The 21,295-nt window shown below is 47.2% G+C and overlaps 6 protein-coding genes across 6 annotated transcripts; 3 read left to right on the plus strand and 3 right to left on the minus strand.

Moving 5' to 3' along the window:
• Positions 1-2,614: 2,614 nt before the first annotated feature.
• Positions 2,615-5,265, plus strand: F5Y00DRAFT_260507 (kinesin; the record flags this gene model as incomplete). The annotated part of the gene is made up of 3 exons (XM_048011023.1): positions 2,615-2,950; positions 3,011-4,147; positions 4,201-5,265. The coding sequence occupies 3 exons, from the start codon at positions 2,615-2,617 to the stop codon at positions 5,263-5,265; spliced, it is 2,538 nt and encodes an 845-aa protein (XP_047866562.1).
• Positions 5,266-8,672: 3,407 nt separating this feature from the next.
• F5Y00DRAFT_34589 (glycoside hydrolase family 7 protein) lies at positions 8,673-10,785 on the plus strand. Its single transcript, XM_048013518.1, has 5 exons — positions 8,673-9,755; positions 9,815-10,027; positions 10,092-10,335; positions 10,427-10,557; positions 10,611-10,785. Exons 1-5 carry the CDS (start codon positions 9,061-9,063, stop codon positions 10,666-10,668), a joined length of 1,341 nt encoding a protein of 446 aa, XP_047866563.1. The 5' UTR covers positions 8,673-9,060; the 3' UTR covers positions 10,669-10,785.
• Positions 10,786-11,342: 557 nt separating this feature from the next.
• F5Y00DRAFT_232835 (DUF1295-domain-containing protein) lies at positions 11,343-13,254 on the plus strand. The gene is made up of 2 exons (XM_048007225.1): positions 11,343-12,813; positions 12,869-13,254. Exons 1-2 carry the CDS (start codon positions 11,645-11,647, stop codon positions 13,197-13,199), a joined length of 1,500 nt encoding a protein of 499 aa, XP_047866564.1. The 5' UTR covers positions 11,343-11,644; the 3' UTR covers positions 13,200-13,254.
• A 137-nt stretch (positions 13,255-13,391) lies between these two features.
• F5Y00DRAFT_268374 (Piwi-domain-containing protein) lies at positions 13,392-17,078 on the minus strand (the record flags this gene model as incomplete). Its single annotated transcript, XM_048012239.1, has 4 exons — positions 13,392-14,798; positions 14,854-15,101; positions 15,166-16,246; positions 17,076-17,078. The coding sequence occupies 4 exons, from the start codon at positions 17,076-17,078 to the stop codon at positions 13,392-13,394; spliced, it is 2,739 nt and encodes a 912-aa protein (XP_047866565.1).
• Positions 17,079-17,215: 137 nt separating this feature from the next.
• Positions 17,216-18,527, minus strand: F5Y00DRAFT_34609 (uncharacterized protein). Its single transcript, XM_048013519.1, has 2 exons — positions 18,351-18,527; positions 17,216-18,216 (listed from the first exon to the last, which is right to left on the minus strand). The coding sequence occupies exons 1-2, from the start codon at positions 18,495-18,497 to the stop codon at positions 17,332-17,334; spliced, it is 1,032 nt and encodes a 343-aa protein (XP_047866566.1). The 5' UTR covers positions 18,498-18,527; the 3' UTR covers positions 17,216-17,331.
• A 194-nt stretch (positions 18,528-18,721) lies between these two features.
• On the minus strand, positions 18,722-20,372 carry F5Y00DRAFT_268375 (putative O-methylsterigmatocystin oxidoreductase; the record flags this gene model as incomplete). The annotated part of the gene is made up of 2 exons (XM_048012240.1): positions 18,722-20,132; positions 20,193-20,372. 2 exons carry the CDS (start codon positions 20,370-20,372, stop codon positions 18,792-18,794), a joined length of 1,521 nt encoding a protein of 506 aa, XP_047866567.1. The 3' UTR covers positions 18,722-18,791.
• Between the last annotated feature and the right edge of the window lie 923 nt (positions 20,373-21,295).

Consider the following 21,295-nt stretch of genomic DNA (forward strand, 5'->3'; position numbering starts at 1 on the left):
AGATCCACTATAGGTATAATCCACTATAATGTCATCTCTAACTGGCTACCTATAGGCTTACTTGCTGCTTCGGCGCTGGCAGTTGGCGCTTGGCCACCTAAAGGTAGTGCTACGACTGTGCTAGATACATATTTCTTCATAGTGTTAGTGGTTCGAAGCTGCATTCAAATTTTGGTTTCCCGAGGCGTTTGAACTCCCAGTTCCACTTCGAATTCCACTTCGAATATGACTTTCTCGCGGTCATGGTCCGATACTAATTAGCGAAGACCGGCAAAGACGACGTTCTAGTCCCTGGTATCCACCGAAAACTTGTTCAACTCTCGGAGGTTCCCTTGTGACGCATTCTAAGAGGAGTCAAAGAGGAGTCATTTTGAGAGGATGACACACGGATACCCCTCCCAAAATTTCTTCTATTTTCTTTCCGTCCCGCTCGTATATTCAAAGGGTATTATTATTACCCAACTGGTCCGTTTGGATATCTCTACGGCGACTAGTTAGTGTATTTGCGTGGCGTATAACTGCTTCTAGATTCTATATAGACTCATATTGTGGCAATTATCGTTCAGTGTACAGTACATGTGGTGTTTTATTCTACTTCAACGTACATTTTCCACGAGACATACAAATATATGTGCGTATACGGAAACAGATAATTTGGCGAGATGGGGTAGTTTTCCACGTTTGCACGACACCTATGTACAACAGGAGGCTACAGTATATGTAACAAGGTATGCAGACATCTCTAGGTATAAGCATGTATGTACCATGTAGTGTATGCCATGTAAGTAAGCGAAGTTATCGAGCAGATATCTCGTCAACTTCCGATTTTCTTTTCCATCGACCCATCCTACCCCTCGGTGACGACGACGATACATGGAAAAGCAAGGATACCTCCTATGTAGTTGGTTCATTTATCTCCACCTATTACCCTCACTCTATGGTCTCTGGGTCTAAACCCCTCCAACCAAAAATTTCAATGGTGATCTCTAAAGTTACATGCACGGTAGATCTTCTCTTTAAGACGTGTCGATTCTTTCTCCGTTTTTACCGAATTCGTTTCGTCCGAACCAGCATCAACATCCCATTCCATGATACATGCGGTAGTGTATATACTCAAGCTTTCCCCATCTCTCCACCAGGGTAGATTCTATTAACGGTGACGTGCATTTCGCATGAAATCGAGATCGATCGTTTTTCGAATATCTTTCATCGACATTAGTCTAGCTTATTACGATACACTGCATACTATGTAAAGCACTACGTATGTAAAGCAAGGTTAGGTGCTTAGGAATGCAAAATGTACTGTGTTGTACCATTGATCGAGAGCGGTTAAGGGAAATAGGAGAAATAGGAGTGTTAATACAAACAGATGATTGCGAGACATGCATGTCATAAACTTGTAAACCCCTAATTTGATATCGACATACTACGCAAAGTACCCTGAAATAGACTCGCGAGCCTCGTTGGCTTATACGTACCTAAGGTATGCAGGAGAAGAGCTAGTGTAATTATATTAACTCACATGACTCGGGCTCTTTTCTCATTGGTTTGATAAACAATTTGGTTTAATACATAGACCATCTTGTCGCCCTGTGAAATTTAGAATTATCGAAATATGGAGCAATCCAGATACGTGGCCGATGCTACTCAAAGGGTATGTTTTCAAGGGAGAAATCCGATGCGTACATGTCATAATCATCAACGCGCAGAATCCTTCGAACCACATGAAAAGGCGAGGACTTTTCACATAATGTTTTAATTGGGAGAATAAACCGGGTTTATGATTGAACTAGTACGGAAATAGGAATTGCCATTCTTCGCATCTCTAGGCAAGCTAGAAATTGCAATGAAAAGCGTATTCGCGTCGCCTGGAGGCAGTGTAATACCAGGGACACGGTGAGAGCGATCATAGGCAAGCCTAGAGGATGCGCTCCCTCGTAACAAAAATTAGAATAATCACGATTGAGTTCAAGTAGAACTCTTTCAGAGATTAAACTGAAAAGAACAGATACTACACTTGATCTAAGCCAAAAGGCAAAGAGAGCTGAAGAGGAAAAGAGAAGAAGAATTGAAAAAACGAGAGAGGAGACGGGAATTTATATTGGAGAAATTCTTGGTGGGGTAGTCCAGTAGCCGCAATACTAGCCTCAAATATGGGGTAGATCGTGCTGATCGTGGCTTGAAACAAGTACGTACCCAACCTATACGTACCCAACATATAACCATGGGAAGGTCCGACCTATGAGGTCCTCCTGCCTGCATGGTTGGTTGCCTAGCGAAACAAATATGATCCGAAGTAAATATTGACTTCATTTATTCATCCTGTAGGAAGTCGCGACTTCCATCATACCGACATTAGTATCTTAGGTATTCCGTACCTATCTGCATCATGTACGCTTTTCAACGCTAATGCTTAAAGTATCCAACCATTTCTATCCTAACGGTTGCATCTATGCCGGACGGAGCATTTCTTGCATTACCTTACAATAGTCTAAAAGTCTAGAGTCCAATTGTGCATTCGTGCTGCATGTAATTGCATTTGCTTTCTATCAGCCTTTTTTTCCCTCACCGCTTTCAATAACTCTTTGAATCGCGTAGCCGCAGTTCCATCGTCATGGAGCCACCTCAAAAAGGGCACGCGAACCTCTTTCAGGTGTACTTGAGACTACGGCCTCCTCAAGCTGGAAATTCGGGTGCTGAACGGTTCCTTTTAGTCGAAGACCCCGTAGAACACGATGCCCCCACTCATATCACCTTGAACCCACCGAACGACCGAAGACGCGCTATAGAGAAATTCGCGTTTACACGCGTTTTTGAAGAGGATGCCACACAACTTGACCTATTCCAGGGCATCGGAGTGCTTCCTTTGGTTGAAGGCGTATTAGCTCCTCATGGAGGTGACGGTACAGATGGTCTGCTAGCGACCCTAGGGGTTACTGGTTCAGGCAAGGTATGTCTAGCTGTAGTATAGTGTGACAGAAGATATAGTGACTAACAGCAAGCCCATCAGACGCATACTATGCTTGGATCGCGGAGCCAGCGAGGCTTAACCCAGCTTGCACTCGATGTCGTATTCCGATCCGTCGAATCAAACATCGTTGACTGCGAGAGTTCCCCTGCGTTGGAGACAAGTATACGATCCTCCGACGCGTCCGAGGCAGCAATTTGCTCTGCGCCAGCATTTATCGATACGATGTACACCGATTTCAGCAGTTCACGAGGTGGATCAAGAGCTACGACACCAATGATTGTAGGACCCCCAAGCGTTCCTATCCAACCACCTACACGTATCCCTACACCGCTACCGCCTGGTTGTTTTCCAAGCAGCCCTCAAAGTATACGGCTCGTTAGTCACGATGACGATCTGTCGAGAATAATACTTCTCTCAACACCGCCCAGTGAAAAGGGGGAGGTGGTTCCAACCCTGACGCAAGTTGCGTCTATTAAGCTTAAGCCAAAGTTGGCTTGCTCCCCGTCACCCCAAAAGCATTACATGTCTCTCACCTCCGCCGCAAGAAATAAGAAGAATGTTACTAAATGTCCAATGAAGGGTGACCACGCGCCACCGACGCCGAGAAAAAACCTACAACGACCATCTGCTTTCCCTCAAGCACCAGATATTAACTCCGTTAGAGCATCCTGCGATCCGTCTGCCGAGTATGCTATTGTTATCTCGATGTACGAAGTATACAACGACCGAATTTTCGATCTTTTAACTCCTCCGATTAGATCGAATAGTAATAAAGAGCCTAGGCGACGGCCGCTGCTTTTCAAGTTTACAGAGCTATCTCCTGATCGAAAGGTCGTAGCAGGGCTCCGAAAGGTTATCTGCGGTAATCTCAAAGAGGCACTAATGGTTCTCGAAGCCGGGCTCCACGAGCGGCGAGTTGCTGGCACAGGCAGCAATAGCGTGTCGTCGAGAAGCCATGGATTTTTCTGTATCGAGGTCAAGAAAAGACGCCGCGGCCGTCACAATGCACGCTGGGGTAATAGTACACTAAGTATCGTTGATCTAGCTGGTAGTGAGCGAGCAAGGGATGCGAAGACACAAGGCGCGACTTTGGCAGAGGCGGGTAAGATCAATGAAAGTCTAATGTATCTTGGTCAGTGTCTACAAATGCAGAGCGACGCTAGCAGTGCGACGAAGGTATGTCGCATTATTTGCTCACGGTATTTAGGAACTTCGCTGACGGTGAAAAGCCTAATGTAGTCCCCTTTCGTCAATGCAAGCTCACAGAGTTGCTATTCGCCAACTCGTTTCCTTCAGGCTCGCCCTCGAGCTCCACAAACGGGCGGCGTGCTCCACAGAAAGGTGTAATGATCGTTACAGCCGATCCTCTAGGAGACTTTAACGCGACATCACAAATTCTCAGATATAGCGCCCTGGCCCGTGAGGTTACCGTACCACGCGTTCCTTCTATTACATCTACAATGCTCGCCAATGCGAATAGCTCGGCACACTCTGTGCGGTCAGAATCAAGCGTCGGGTCTCGCAGTGATACAAGCTCGCCTGTCCTGACTCACCGTCGACCATATTTTCATCCTTCTGGAAACCATAGCCGGATGTTCTCACCTGCACCCGACACGGAGAGGGCAACGATGGAGAACGCGGCTTTAGAGATTGCGAGAATGGCCGATATGATAGATCAGCTGAATACCGAACTAGTACAAGAAACGGAGGCACGTATGGCAGCCGAGGCTCACTTGCTGTCTATGGAAGAACGTCTCGCAGACTTTGAACAGGAGATCCGAGAGGAATGCTACGCAGACTTTGAGCAGCGGCTCGCTTTAGAGATGGGACGATGGAAGGCGACGTTGTCGCTGGAGCAAGAGCGCGGTGAGGAGCATTGGGACCGCAAGGTAGAGGTTTTAGCTCGCGGCGTGGGTGTCACAGTTACCATGCCAAGCTCCGACGAAGATAATGTTGAAGACGAAGATAAGGAGAACATCTTGATCGAAAATCTGGAGCAAGAGAACGAGCGTTTGCGAAGAGAAGTCGCGATCTTGAAGCGCGAACTATCTGGCCGCACACCAAGCAAACGCGCCCCGCTTCAGGAGAGGGGTGATGTACCCAGCACCAGGGCCTCACCTTCTGGGGCAGATACGCTGGGCGACCTCGGTAACCGCATGGAGCAGTTAAGAGTAAACAGCGGCGAAAGCAAGAAAACCCTCAAGGTGTCGAGCAGTGGGAGTCCCACGAAGAAGGTGCGGAAGCTGCAGACGAGGAGGTGGGAGGGGACGGCGGTTGATGACGACTTAATGTGAGATGTGAGATGTGAGATGTGAGATATGAAGCCGGTCGTAAAGCGTTTCAAGACCATGTCGATGGATTCTATCATCGCGACTAGCTATTAGCGGTTGCGCAAACCTGTTGAGGATACCCCTTTTTTCGTATTTCTGGTTTGGACTAGACTTATCGTCTACTTGTATTCACCTGTTTTAATCCTGTTCTGTTTGCATAGAGATTAGTCTTCATTAGTGTAATGTCTGTACTTCTAGTCGCGAATAATGTATATGATCGTGGCCGAGTTCTTGGGTGGCAGTATAATTTTAATTGACGAAGATTATGGCTGAGATCGAGGGAGATGACCGAGTCGTTCTGTGACAATTGACGACTAAATTCTGTCACATTAGAATAGATCCCAACATCCGAGCCCGCTTTGCCAGTTTGTAAATGGAGATTCGTACGTATCGCATCTCAATCTGTCAGCGCCCCTTTCTACTACTTGCGTTGCTTGTCCTAGGTATCGTGAAGCCTCCTCTTACGAAATTAACCAGTTATTGCCACTCTCGGGCATCAAAACTCTGCCGTAAAATGCGTAATGGAACGTATATCCCCTTCTGCCAGCTGTTTAGATAGGGAGGCTGATGGTTGATCGATTCGGTCGAGACGCCACCGCTCAATGATTAAACTGAATCCCATTAATTGGCAACGATTGACTGCCTAGACCTGGGCGGCGGATCGAACTGAACGGGTCTATTTCGAAAATCTATTTGCCTTCTTGATCAACGGCTAGGTCTGTATTCGAACCGCGGGGTTATATTCGGTGACGACGGAATCCGGTGGGTGGCATTATGAATGACGCTACTATTGGTGATCAGTTTTCGTATAGTAAGTAGCCTTCCCACGTCTACAAAAATTCCCGAACATTGCTTCCGTGTCGGAGCCGCCTATTCGGGATCCTATTTCACGGGATGAGGTGATTATGAAACTTGGAAGATATCAAATCGGGAATACGCGAGGGGTGGCGGTGGCATAATGTATACTTATGCCTGAGTCGCCACGTAATAGCTTTGCAATATGACTCAATGGATGATAACATCCGTGAGCTAGGTTGCGTAAGTTGTTGGTTGGTTCGGATAAGCCTTCATAACTACTATGGATACATCTTGAACTACACTCTCCTTTACCTTATCTTCTGTATTATTTAGATATTTCTGTCTTAATAGTCTAGTTTGCTAAATTTCACTTTACGTGGATAACCTTAATATCGTATCCACGATCCCCCTTACAATAGGAGCCTCCTTATACTCGTCATTAGATAGAAGTGGACTTGAGAGCACTTAATCTACGGCGTAAAGTAATATAATAATTATACATGCGTCAACTTGAATAGTATTCAAGCTTCTACCAAGTGGGTCCGACCCCTTCGTCGAATTACAATTTTGATAGGGCAGACTAGAACTACGAGACCTCCTCTATTACGAAAAAATACAACCGAAATTTAACTCTTGATGATAAACGCCTGGTGATCTGCAGGGATCGTACGTCAAGTAGCAATACATAGCTAACAGGGGCATGCTGAATTGTATATGCGGGTTTTCACGTTTAAATCTCGGTAATCTGGATTTGTCTACCAAGAGAAACTTTTCAGAGACCGGGTTTCGATATCAAGTTTCTATACGGTTCTGGATCGAACATTACAAATGGCGATGTCAGTAACAGACTGATCGATCAGCTGCGTTGATCTCTTTTGATAACCGAATCTATGAGCCGCTTTAGAAGCCACTGCCGCCGATGGACATACGTCCAGCTGCTCGGCGGAACCAAAACTATCTACCCAACATGTCAAAGACAAATTAGCTCGTTCCGATATTGCAACTTTGTAATATGATCGCGGCTAGGTGGCGCTTATGAGTAGTAACATCGAGTGGCGACGGACACTTAATCTCTAATTGCCACTGGCCCATTAAGCCCTCTCGAGACAAACAGGAGGTGGTCGCACGAGAATTAAATTATCCCACCGCGTTAGAGAGGAGATATGGGTTAATCACGTAGATTAATGACAACATCTATAACGTAAGGATTTGAGAGTTGATAGGTTGATGTATTGTCCCATCAAACTCGGTGCTAGCTTTGGAAATCCTACGTTGGGCTCTTAGATACCTAAACTCATCTCTTCATGTAAATTACGGCTTTAAGCATCATGCAAATATGACAGACCCAAAAGTAACCGCAAAAGCTATTACGCATAACTAAGCCAAGAGACTTGAACTATGTATACGATTCTTTGGAGTATAGTGCTGCTCGACTTAGCGACTCTGACGGGCCGTGCCGTCCTATTGGGGTATGCGATATCCCCATCCCACCGCCGTATCGTACTGCGAGGAAGCTGGAAATAGAAAGATTCGGCTCAGAATTAGACCGATCTTGGCGACCTTAATAGTACGATCTGGTCAGTTGGTGGAATGAAAGCTTGGACGAACCACACCACGCGAGGACCTGCATGAGTTTATTCTAGGGGGACCCGGCATCAATTGGCTAAATATATTGGATAGCAGAGAATGTGATGACTGACTGGGGTCTTCTCCACGGAGCTTGCCAGACTTGGCGTCCGTCCTAGCGTTCCGCTGCGTCCGTTACACCCTTGGATAATATGCCGTCGATATTTTCCACAATCCTAGTCTCGGCATCATGGACGTGAACGGCATTTCCTGCTGTCGATCGCTTCCCACACCAAGCTCTTCGTCCAATACTATCATGCCATCGTGTTACACCAGATCTTGCAGAGATCCCCTGGTGCGGTAGGTAGTGTATGCTGGCAATGGCTAAAACCCAGGCGTGCCGAAAGAAGGAGGCTCGCAAATTCTGGATGCCCCTTTTTCCTGGTTTTCTTTTTCGCGTCAGCCTTCTACACGATTGCTTCAGACTTGCGGCATCCGGACTTGTACCGTAGAATTCGGAGGTTTGGCGGGACGAAACGCGGCTTTGGCTTTGCGTCATCGCCGTTTTCTTAGGGTTCGCTAAAGAACTCCGGAGGCGTCGTAGTTCCTCCGTTCTCGTCTGAATTTTCTTTTCCTAGAGGCCCCCCGCTTTGCTATCTCGTTTCCCTTCCACGGCGGCGGCTTGGTCTCCGTGATTGTGGACATAACGGGCCGCAATGCCATCGCTGAGCCATATACATGTTGCCACCCCTGATCGTCCCCGAATCAGCTTGTCTACCCCCATTCCCCGCAAATATCCCAGGTTACTTCGGGCCATGATCCTGAAACTTATACCATCCAATCTAAATTGCGACGGAAGTTGTATCCCCAGAGTCCTCGGGCCAATGAATCTCGCCTTGGTTCATTATGTTGATCGTCACGCCCATCAAGCCGAATCCTCCTATTGGTCAATCCTATACACGACAACCATTTTTGGACAACGACTGATCACTTTTATGGATATAGGGCTCTTCCGTTTAGTATTATCGCCCCCAATGATATGATCCAGAACGAAAGTAGTTGTAGACTGCAGCCTACTGCTGGGACCAACCACAACTTGCGTCGTCGGAACACCCGCCGGAGCCCTACTAGCATAATTGGCATTTTAATCTAATAGAGAATGGTCATAGGGCCGAGACGGTTAGTGATCGACTATGCTATACCACGATTTGGCTACGTCGAGACGGAGCCCGTTGCCGGCAATATGGGGTCGAGGAGAAGTTTAATTTCTGGGCAAGATATTCTCGATCGACTATATAATCAACTCTGGTCCCAGATGCCACCTCGACTCATCCTTAGCTTCACCATCCCTCTAGGTTTACCACTTCTTTACCTCGAAGATAAACCACCAGCATCATGTTGTCCATTGCCGTGTCGGCCGCCCTTCTCGGGTTCGCGTCTGCCCAGCAGGTTGGAACGCAGCAAACCGAGACTCACCCTAAGCTGTCTTGGAAGAAGTGCACCAGCGGCGGTTCCTGCACCCAGACCAACGCTGAGGTGACCATCGACTCCAACTGGCGATGGCTTCACAGCACCTCAGGCACCGAGAACTGCTACGACGGTAACAAGTGGACCTCGCAGTGCAGCACCGCTGACGACTGCGCCACCAAGTGCGCCGTCGAGGGTGCCGACTACAGCAAGACCTATGGTGCCTCTACCAGCGGCGATGCTCTTACCCTCAAGTTCTTGACCAAGCACGATTACGGAACCAACATCGGCTCCCGATTCTACCTCATGAACGGTGCCGACAAGTACCAGACCTTCGACCTCAAGGGTAACGAGTTCGCCTTCGACGTCGACCTGTCTACCGTCGACTGTGGTCTTAACGCCGCTCTTTACTTCGTCGCTATGGAGGAGGACGGTGGCATGGCCAGCTACCCCAACAACAAGGCCGGTGCCAAGTACGGTACTGGTTACTGCGACGCTCAGTGCGCCCGTGACTTGAAGTTTGTCGGTGGCAAGGGCAACGTCGAGGGATGGGAGCCATCCACCAACGACGACAACGCCGGTGTTGGCCCTTACGGTGCCTGCTGTGCCGAAATCGACGTCTGGTAAGAAGAACCGCACGGAGAACCTCGAAGGAGGGAACGCAGCTAACAACGTCTAAAAGGGAGTCTAACTCGCACTCTTTCGCTTTCACCCCTCACCCTTGCACCACCAACGAATACCACGTCTGCGAGAAGGACGAGTGCGGTGGTACCTACTCTGAGGACCGATTCGCCGGAAAGTGTGACGCCAACGGTTGCGACTACAACCCTTACCGCATGGGTAACACCGACTTCTACGGCCAGGGCAAGACCGTCGACACCAGCAAGAAGTTCACGTAAGTCCAATCTCTAGCCTATTACCTATGTTAACAAACGATGATAAACTAACGTTATCCCTAGCGTCGTCACTCAGTTCGCCGAGAACAAGTTGACTCAGTTCTTCGTCCAGGACGGCAAGAAGATTGAGATCCCCGGCCCCAAGCTCGACGGTTTCCCCGCCGACAGCGACATCACCCCCGAGTACTGCACTGCCGAGTTCAACGTTCTCGGAGACCGTGACCGCTTCAGCGAGGTCGGCGGCTTCGACCAGCTCAACAACGCTCTCGACATCCCCATGGTCCTTGTCATGTCCATCTGGGACGACGTAAGTTTCCCGCTATCCCCCTCTTTTTTTTTTTTTTTTTTTTTTTTTTTTCGCAACGAAGAACGTTATTTACTGACCATATCCGCTTTAGCACTACGCCAACATGCTTTGGCTCGACTCCAGCTACCCCCCTGAGAAGGCTGGCCAGCCCGGCGGTGACCGTGGTGACTGTGCCCAAGACTCCGGTGTCCCATCCGACGTCGAGGCCAGCATCCCCGATGCGTACGTAACATTCTTCTTAATAATGTATTTCTTCATGACTAATAATTCCGCAGCAAGGTCGTCTGGTCCAACATCCGCTTCGGACCCATCGGCTCTACCGTCCAGGTCTAAGCAACTGGTTAGGAGGCTAAGGCTTTCATAGCCGTATATATTCTACATATGTATATATCTACCCTTCGTGTCAGATTGTTCCCCTGAGTTAGCTAGAGAGAGAGAATAAAAGGACTGGGTTATTATTGAAATTACTATCGTTTCAAAATCGTAGAGTAAGTGACATGTGGTTTTAGAATGAGATTGGATTGAGAGTGAGCAACCTCCTGGACCGAGTTTACAATTGTCCTAGCTTAAGGGGTTGGCGGTGCCCCTTTTCTGAGATATCTAGTAATATTGCCCTTTAAACTTAGTTCCCTTATGGATGCAGGTGAGGACCTATCGTCGCGTGATAATATTTTGTAAATATTTATTATATCTAAGTACCTTAGGTATTTTTATAAGTTGGATGGAGTAAAGTTTGGTTACTAGCGGGTTAGACTTTATATCTCGTATTAGTTAATATAAATGATCAAGAATTGGCGTTTGCATATGAGTGTATATATGCGGGGTAGAATTTTAGTTGCTAAGATTATTGTAAAATGGCATAGAAAAAGATGGTATAATCATATGCTTTCTAACCAAAATATGATGCACTGGTAACTTTTCTAAGACGCTTGTGCCGTGACGAGTGGTGATAATTGCTAGAGTGGAGCTATTCGTATACCCGCCTTAACAAAACATCTCGGAAGCTTTCCCGATACAACTTCAGAATTCTGAATAGTTCGATTATGTATTATCATAAACTTAAAGTTCATCCTTCTCCAAATAGTTTATTTACATTTAGGATTCTCAGCAACATGCATTGCCGAGATGAGTCTTCTACTACGTCATGGCTAAGTAACGCTACGTCATCGTCTCCTCAGAACATTCCCGTGCTCCCCCGTGTTGCTACAAATTGGCCAATATCCCTCGTCCCAATTGAATTCCTAACATAATTCTTTACTAGTTATCATTGTATGATTTAGATCATCTCTCCTATACCACCCCGACGACAATGGCGGAACAGGACCGCTACGGCGGATGGTTTGGCGGAAATAAAGCCGACAAGGCTCAAGATAAACTACAGCAAAATATCCCTAAAGACTCGGGAGCCGAACAAGACCGCTTAGGTGGTTGGCTCGGTGATAAAGCAGACCGTGTAAAGGACCGTGTAAAGGACGCGATACCGAAGGATCTATCTAAGAGTTCCGGCGCGGAACAGGATCGCCACGAACGCACCTTCGGCAGAGTCAAGCTTCCATCTACTGATGAGGTTAAGGAAAGTTTCTTACGAACATCTGGTGCCGAGCAAGATAGATATGAGCTCCATTTTGGCCAACTCAAACTCCCCACTAGGGAAGATATCGAAAAGATACTTCCTCGCGGATCTGGGGCCGAACAAGATAGATACGAACGTTGGTTCGGTAGACACGAAACACCTTCGGCCGAAGATGTGAATAATAGCTTACCGTCGGTTTCGGGTGCCGAACAGGATCGCTACGGAGCCCATTTTAAACCTACCCCCGCCGCCAGAATCAGGTTTGGCGGCACGACATCAACACTTGGACTTTTACAACACGCGGTACTGCCATCTTTCGGCTTCCACAGCGGCCTCAGTCTCATCGCGTATGGTTTGGGACGCTACACCGACAGAGTCGAAGCTAAGGATTGGCTGTGGCCGACTGCACAAGTAGCAAATGCCTGGTGGAGCGCTATTGGAATTCCCGTGGTTCATGAAGGATTATCTGTATCTGCTGCCTGGTCTGCATTGTCGTATGATCAGAAGCTCCTCTTAGGGGGTGTTAGCGCCTGGGGTCTACGTCTCTTCTACCGCGTTGCTTCGCGCAGCTCACGACGTGGTAAAGATGACCCTCGATACAAGACGTCGGACAGGAAGCAGCCAGACTACTGGAACAAGGCCTTCTTTACCATGTTCCTACCTGAGGCCTTCATTCAGACTTTGATCTCCCTGCCGTTCACAGTGCCATTCCGTGCTCCGATTGCTACTGCTCTCGCTTCCCCTTTCCCTGAAGCTACGACCGTAGCCCGTGGTCTTGCTATCTTCCTGTTCACCACAGGATACGCTCTGGAAATCTTAGCCGACACCCAACTTGCGTGTCACCAGCGCAAGGAGAGCGATGAACTTAACCGCGAAGGCGTATTTAGCATCGTCCGACACCCCAAGTAAGTTCCTTCTGCACCCTATCAATGTCGCGATAAAATACTGACTATTAAATAGCTATCTTGGTGACGCTTTGACACACCTTTCCTTCCCTCTGCTCCTCTTCAGCGCTGGGCAACTACACCCCCTAACACTCCTTGGCCCCATTACTAACTACATCTTCCTTCGCTACATCGGGGGAGACAAAGAAAACGAGGAGAACGAGGAGAAGCGATACGCCAAGGAAAGCCCCAACAAATACAAGCAACTGCAGCAGTACAAGAAGATCAAGAATAGCTTCTGGCCAAGTCTATCTGAGTTTGGTAACAAGTGGCTGTGGACTGTCGCTGCGATCGGTGCCGGCGGCGTCGTTCTTGAGCGATCGCTAGGCCGTTTACTCAAGTCTTGAGTGTGTACATAAAATGACCGTGTATTATTACCAATGGTAAATAAAGTGAATTAAATTGTTACTGTATTCTTTTTATTGAAATAAATAAATACCGTCTATCCTAAACCGAATCCAACGCATCTAAACCAAATATCACCCTAAAATCATTGATACCCAAGGAGCGCACCCCTAGGTGGGGACTTCATCAATCTCTCAAATGTAAAACATACTATCCTTCATATTTGGATGGAGAAGAAGGCCTTCGCTGCCAGGAATCTGAGCTTGTGAAGCTGCGGCGTGGGTAGTACCAGCAGCAACGTAGCAACGAGCGCGATCGCAGGCGATATCCGCATAATAGGCCGGCGTGCATATGCTAACGGGACCGGTCGACCGCCCAAATATGTAGCAGAGGGAATGAGTAAAAGTTTCTAACATGTTGGCCGCCTCGGCTCCTTTGAACTTATCCCTGAATATCTCGTCGTGGACGACGAAGTAATGGGCCGGACGGACGGTGCCTATGATTGGTTTATGGGACTGGAGGAAGAAATCCCAGTTGAGAGCCTCTGTAATGCCGCGGTCGACCACTGTTCCCGGACTCGGGTTGCCCTTGTTGTCTCCGGCGTAAAAACGGGTGTGGTGTCGTTTGCCCACGACGACGATGGTAAGCTTCGGCATGGCTGTTGGATTGCATAGCCTTGTACATGCAGCTTTCAACTTTGGAAGCTCTTCCTTTATAACAAGCTTATACTGGCCTTCGGAGACTCCGTCGCGGTAAACGAGGATGTTCTTGGGATAGCACTTGTTCCTCGAGCTCCAGAGCTTAAGGCGAGTCTCGAGCATCTCTTGCAGGTGCGTCACCATCTCAACGCGCGGCTCCCCCTGGTGCCGCAGAACTCCAGGCCACTGCCCGAGGTTCCCGTCGACGCTGGCAACCATGCCTGCGATGCTAGGCTGGTCTGGAACCGGAGAATGAGTGACGTCAATCCCTACGATCATCGTATCTTTCGGGTTGAGGATGGAACTTAGATTTTTCGGATCGACGATCTGGTTATTGTTGCTGAACTTCAGATTGAGCTTCAGGGCGAGGTTTCCAGAAAAATTCCGTATATGCCTCCCAATATCATCGTCACCTGGCTTCGCGATAAGAGTGTTCTTTACGAGGCAGATGGTCGGGACGCCGCACTCTATGTCGCCGAGTCTCTTGACGTAGTTGTACGTAAGAGAATTTTTTGAGTGTAGGATGACGAGAAAGAAGTCGACATCTTTGGCACGGGATGTAAATACCTCTCTAAGTGTTGTCTTAGAGTTAGGGTCTCCGATGGGTATAGTTGCGAAGATTGGCGGTTCCGGATCTTCAATGTATACGCCGTCTTCTTTCAACTTGCTCTGGAGCATCACAAGGGCAGTCTCTATATCTTTCTTCAATGTGTTTGGAATGGGATTTATAGCCACACATAACCAGCGCTTTTTGGAACCTGAAGACCCGAGCTTTACCTTTGATAAGTTCCATCGAATCGCGCGTATTGTATCGCCTGAATTATACCTAATGGTTGGTTGACGTAGGACGCGACCGTGAACAGTGATCAACTCAGGCTTTTCGATCGAAAGTCCAAACTTGTCCTGGTGATTATGAGAAGTGTTCGATTAATTTTTTCGGCTCGTTCGAATTACTTACTCGTCTCTTCTTGTTACCATCGTCTTCCCCTGAGAAGCCAATAGCCTTCAAACCACCTTGTTCAATATCCCTCGCATTTTCCCAGGGCTTGTATTTAGGTATGTGGGAAATCATATCATTGTCGTATCGAGCTATCTTTGCCCTCTGATCGGATAGCACATAGCAGAGGTCTGGTGGGAGGTATGTTGGACGCTCACTCGATCCAATATTGATAAGTGGCAAGGTGTTATCAACCGTTATTTTGTGTACTATGTAGTGATGTTAGAATAGAGGGCATCCAGCACTACAATACTTCGGAAGAAACGGACTAACCTGTTTTAAAGAACTCAAAGACGGTGATGTATTTGTTATTGAACCAAAAGTCAACTTCGTCTGCCTTGGCTCCATACTTGGGTACTCGCGGCTGCTTTTTAGTCGTGTCTTTGTCTGCCGTGCCATCCTCCGGCGACGCAAGACCAAATATGGTTTTTACCCGGCGGATGTTTTTACCTGCCTTGTCTTTTAGATAACCATATTCAATTCTGACTCCTTTAAGGGAAGCCGCCAACTTTTGGAAAGTAGCCGTATTGTCATCCCATTTTTTAATGAATTCAGACATTATTGTATCTAGGCGTGCCTTATCATGAAATACGCTATGGGTGACGTTTATGTTGACGAGGATTCGCGAAGTAGCAACTCGGATACTGGAGTAATACCCTTTGATTGCGAAGCAGCTATATGGTAGACGTGTACGGGAAGATCGGCTTAAAGGAAAAGATCTGCTTGAGCCGATCGTGATATAATCTTTCGAGTCCTGAGGGCAATGGTTTATAAAGATATTAAGTGCTTGGACGATCTTCCCTAGGACTTCCGTTGAACAGGGCTTTGTAGGATCTTTCAAATATTGAACCAGATAATCAATAGACAACGTCTCCTTGTATTCAATCTTTACGATGTAAGTTACCGCATTATCGCCCGTTCGAACGTTGACTTCATCGTTGTAGCGCACATCGAATGATTTTTCTGGAAGCTTTTCGCGTGAGACGAGTGTGTTAGCAAAATCGGTAACCACCCAGAGTGATTTCAGATCTTCGTTTTGATCGAGAAGCAGCTTGACGACGCGGGCAAGTTTTCTCCCTTTAGGTTCTCTGGCCTTATCTAAAAAGGATATATGATGGATGTAGAGGTCGCTACGCTTGTCAGCCTTGATTTCAAAGTAGTTAGCCCAAAGTTTGACGTCTTCTTCTTTCTGATCCCCATACGCCGGCCTCCGGGGAACGACATTTTGATCTCCGTCTTTGGGCTGAGAAATGACACTATCCTCAAGTGTAGTGACATCCGGTGAGGGTTGGGGCAGGTTTTCTGCTGATACAGAACTTTGGCCTTGATTTGGATTTCTTCCTTGACTTCTACTCTGGCCTCGACCTCGATTTTGGTATTGATTTCGATTTTGGCCCGGATTCTGCTCTTGGCTCCGGTCCCGACTTTGACCACGACCACGACCACGACCCTGACTCTGGCCACGATGTGACTGTTGGCTCCGTCCTTGATTTCGATACGACATATGGACGAGATGATACAATTATACCTCTGATGTAGGTTCTAGTAGAGGTCCCAATACGCCGTAGTAGAAATGCTTCCTTTGCGATGTGGCGTGATTTAGAAATTCCTTAAGCTGTTGATGAAGGCAAGGCAATTCTAAGAAGAAAATCAGATGGGGTTACGAAAAGTTCCTCGCGGATAATTCATCTAGAGCCAAGAATGAATAATACATGGCGGCAGCTTTCCTTCTGACGGCCTTACTACCTAGGTACCTATTATATAAGACGCTCTTGAGCTAGCCATCATCTTTTGGCTCCTAGTTTTGCTACTACAAACTACAAGTACTCTTGATTACTCAGTACCTCTTACAAGCTAGGTAGTAAACGTGTTTGTCTATATGCTTGCCCGGACGCAACGGTTTTACTGACGGTGAAACCTGCTGAATATTTAGATTGTACGTAGTATGCTATCAATTAATATAAATGAAACAACCAGTGCCATGAAGCTAAGGTTGAAAATATTACCTGCTAATTTACCACATAAGTCTCATGTGAATTTGTCTTATTCGTTGTCATGAAAGGGTTTTGCACTTGGCAGCTTGACAAACCCCTCAAACTCACAATTCTAGAGTACAATCATCTATTGAAGGGCAGTAGAACCAGAATCATCGTCATGGATGTGTTCCCTAATGTTGCAAAGACCATATCATGGGTCAAATAGACGATTACGGTGGCAAACCCAATGGACTTAACCTACAGATAATAATATGGATCATCAGGTCTCTAGCTCACTAAGACGCCCAGACAAAGAACTCTTATGTACATCAGTAATTCAGCTTTGGGTACCTCCTAGGCGGCATATCTTACAAACACGAGTCTTAAAATATACAATGGCTAACTGTATGGTATCATGAAAACCATCAATGGTTGGATACGTATAGCAACATCCCTAACAGCTTTACCCCGGATATCGCTCGTTAGGATCAGCATCTTTAGTATATAATCTCCATACAGCTACACGACCATTGCTTCTAGCAGCGGCGAAGAGTTTACTACTCTCCGATATTCCACACGATACCACCTTGCCTTTCTTACTAGCTCCCTGATCGGTCGAGAATAGCGGCCAGAACATGCTATCACTCCCTCTCAAATAACCCTCATGGGTCAGAGAAACGGTGAACTCGGTGCTGGGCGCAACGCAAGTTAGTGGGTAGCTTGGACATTCTCTCGCGTATAGCGTATTATCAGGCCCTTCGTATTTATAACCCCACGATATGAACATCCAGGTGTCCTGGCCCGAGGTCGTTCGCTTTTTTAGGGTAGCCATTACGAAACTCCGTTCACCTAAGCCGATACTCGTCGGAATCCATCCTTGCTCTAGGTCTATGCCGACCTCTTTATTCCGCGAGACCTTGTGGAAATCATTGTCCAGACCCCACACGAAGAATCGTCCTTCAGAATTGACTGCTGCGACATATTTATTGTTCTGAGAGAGTGCGACCTTTTCAAACGGGTTTGGGTTTTCAACATTGGGTTCGAAAATTCTAACCCTCTGAAAGCTATGTGCATCCCATAGCTCTACGGTAGTCCCCGTCGTGAGCGCGAATATCTCGCCGTCTCTTGAAACTTTGACGTCGTTTGCCGCTGGAATAACATACTCTGACAATTTCAATGTTTTGCCATCCTTAGGAATATTATAATATTCAGCGAGATGGGCGAGACCAAAAGCTATTATGAGTCCTCCGTTTCCGTCTAGTGCAGCAGCCCTGATAGGATGTTTTGAGCCAGTATTATCCTGACCGAATTCGAGCTTTCGAGGCAAAGAAGTAGCAGCAAGATCCCACTACGGTATATAATTAGCATTCCTTAATAGGCGAATAACATAGAATTCTGAAGCTGTGGAATAAGCATTACTTATGGACTATACCACCCACTGTTCATGTACGGATTCAAACCTATTCTCTGGGAAGAACTTACTAATATACCGCCTTCATTTTCATGTAGAGTAAGAAGGAACCTATCGTCTGGGGAGAATGCAAAGATATTTACTGGTTTCTTTACGCCTAGCTCGCTTGTGAGAGGGAGGTTCCAAAGGAGTGTTGGTGCGAAATGCGGATACCCCATTCTCCAAGCAGTGTAATTCCGAAGATCGAGAGTTATGATGTTCGAGATGGGAAGATTCGCTGACTGTAACGTAAGATGTAAGTTAATAAGGCTATACCAAGGCTCCGGGGTTAAGATTCGCCGGTGAGCGTATTTGTTGGTCCGTATGCATCTTTTAAAGGGCTAAATAAACCGGGTTTAACTGGTATAAAGTAAATTATTTTAACAATATATCTAAAATTTTTGTTCGCTATACATCATGCTGCTTATTGAATTCCAGATCAATGGACCCAATAACAGCCCATAATTACGCCGTTAATATGTCACAACACTATCGACATCCACGTTGTTACCCCTGAGCACATATCCTTCCTTCATAGCCTGCTGCCACTGGTCCTGGACAAGCTTCGATCTATGTTCGGCACGCGGCACGAACCGAGCCTTAAAGGGTTTCGGCCCGCGGAAACTCGTGTCCTCCCAGGCGTCGTCGCTTAGGTCCATCTTGGCCTCGACGCCGTCGACTACGGGCGGGAGGATTTCAAACGCCCATAGAATATTTGACAGCGCGATGTTAAGAGAATTCTCGGCGAGGCGGGAGCCTGGGCAGATACGTCGTCCTACGCCAAAGGTGAAGTGGTCTCGTTTGTACGGGTCGCTTTGGTTAGCGTAGTCGGCACTGTACTTGGGGTGACCGAGGTAACGCTCGGGGCGGAATGTGAACGGGTCTTCGTAACGAGATGGATCGTAGTGGATGGTACTCGTGTTGGCCAGCAGTATAGTACCTTTGGGAATAACATAGTCCTTGTAAGTAACGTCGGCATCAGCGTAATGCTTAATTCCCCAGAAAGGTGTAGGGTGCATGCGCAGAACTTCCTTAACACAGGCGCGGATGTAGGGGAGGTTTTTTATGTCATCGAAGATAGGGGTACGATCAGGTCCCACGACGCGCATAAGCTCGTCGTGGGCGGTTTTCTGGACGTCGGGGCTTGCTGCGAGGTGTAATAGCAAGCTCAACAGCGTAACTGATGTTGTCGTTGATCCTGCCTCGACGTTACCGCCAGCAACCCAAGCCGCATCTTCGTCTGTAAGCCCCTGTTTCCGCCACGAGTCGTCGTTTTCCATCATCTCGCGTGCGTGACACACCGGTGCTTTTCCGGCGGCAACCTGGTCCTGTAATCTTCGCCAGAGTATCATCTTAGCATCAAGCAGCGGCTTTGCGTAACCCTCTGCCCTCTTTCTCCCCGGCTGCAACCACGTAGGAAGTTTTGCCAAGATGGGCAGTTCATCAACGATGAATACACCCGCATGCGTTATTTTACCAAGAATGCGGGCGCTCTCCAAGGCGTGATGTACGTCCTCATCATCCCACGTCTTTACACGTAAGCCGTAGGTACTTGTCAGCATGATGCTAAAGGCGAAGCGGCGTACATGCATGAGAAAGTCGTTCTGATCCGTGGCCAAGTCGAAGAGTAGCTGCTTTGCCTCGTACTCCTGAGATGGGATAAATGTGGCTGTCATTGTACTTGAGAGAAGCTGGTGCGAGATGGTACGAAAGGCGCGCCACTTGCTTCCGTACGGCAAGGTAAACATCCTCATCCCACCAGCGACTACATCGTGTCCAATAGGAGCAGGCATTTTAGATGAAGTACTTGAGGACTAAGTGGATAAACGTTAGTTTTTCAGTATATAACGTTCTATGTTCTTCTAATTTATTACCTGTTTAATTAGGATTTCGTGTATCGCTTCCGGGCTATTGATGATCACCCAATTATACCAGCCCACTTTCAACTTGAAAACATCGCCATACGTAGCGGCCCATTCTCGAAAGCGAATATGCGCCTTGGGAGGTAAGCTTGTGCCAATTCCAATTAACGGGTTTCCGCTAGGCCCCGGCATTTTTTCAAGACGTCTATCTCGGCGAAGCCATGCCACCAAACACGCCACGGCGGCAAGGCTTGCTAAGAAAAGAAGCTTATGTGTATGGTATAGGGTGAGGACGTTAGTCATAGTGACCGTTGAATCCCTCGGATATACAAGTGCCGAACTCATGTTCTTTCCTATAAATTATTTAGAGGCCCATGTAAGTCGACTTTTGGGGAGTTCGAATTTAATAGATATGAAGTATGAATGAAGAATATAAACTAATTACGGATTACTTGAAGGCTATTTACATTGAGTTGATATACTAAGAAGCGCCAGTAGATCGGAACTCACAGCCACCTTCATCATATATGCCAAGCTGTACTTTATGACGCCTGCCTCGCGAGAATTATCTCCTAAGGTGCGAATAGAGAGCGGTACATGCATCTTAGGTTCCGTTTAGCTAGGGTTTCCTGCATTATTTCCAAATAGTAAGTCTTTGTTAAGTTCTAATTGGATGTATTCTGTGGAATAATACATAATAGTAAAGGATATTACAACCTACTCGGAGCTTAGGAGATAAGCTTTGTTCAAGAACTTGAAAACAATTCAAAGGGCTGTAGGCTGGCTGACTAGATCACATCTCGTCCCGCTTTCTCATTGGTTCGATATAAGTCTTATGATAATTAAACTCCGTCTCGGCACCCGAGGCGGGAAGCGAAAACAGCTAAAGATTCTCCGTGCGTCCGGCTTCACCTCGGTGTGGCTTAAAGCCAAGGCGGAATGTATGGATGATAATAAATACAAAAGACGGTCGACGACTTCACCGAGCTGGGCTAAGAGCTGCAGCCTGCAGGACTTGAACGAATCTATATTCGCCCGACGCCCGACACGGTCCGGTCGGCTATCACGAGATCTGCTATCGGATATTTAAGAGCCTCAGCTACTTACAAAATTTC

This window comes from Daldinia vernicosa, assembly GCF_022497035.1.
Source record: "Daldinia vernicosa strain CBS 139.73 unplaced genomic scaffold F5Y00scaffold_14, whole genome shotgun sequence".
Taxonomy (NCBI): Eukaryota; Fungi; Ascomycota; class Sordariomycetes; order Xylariales; family Hypoxylaceae; genus Daldinia; species Daldinia vernicosa.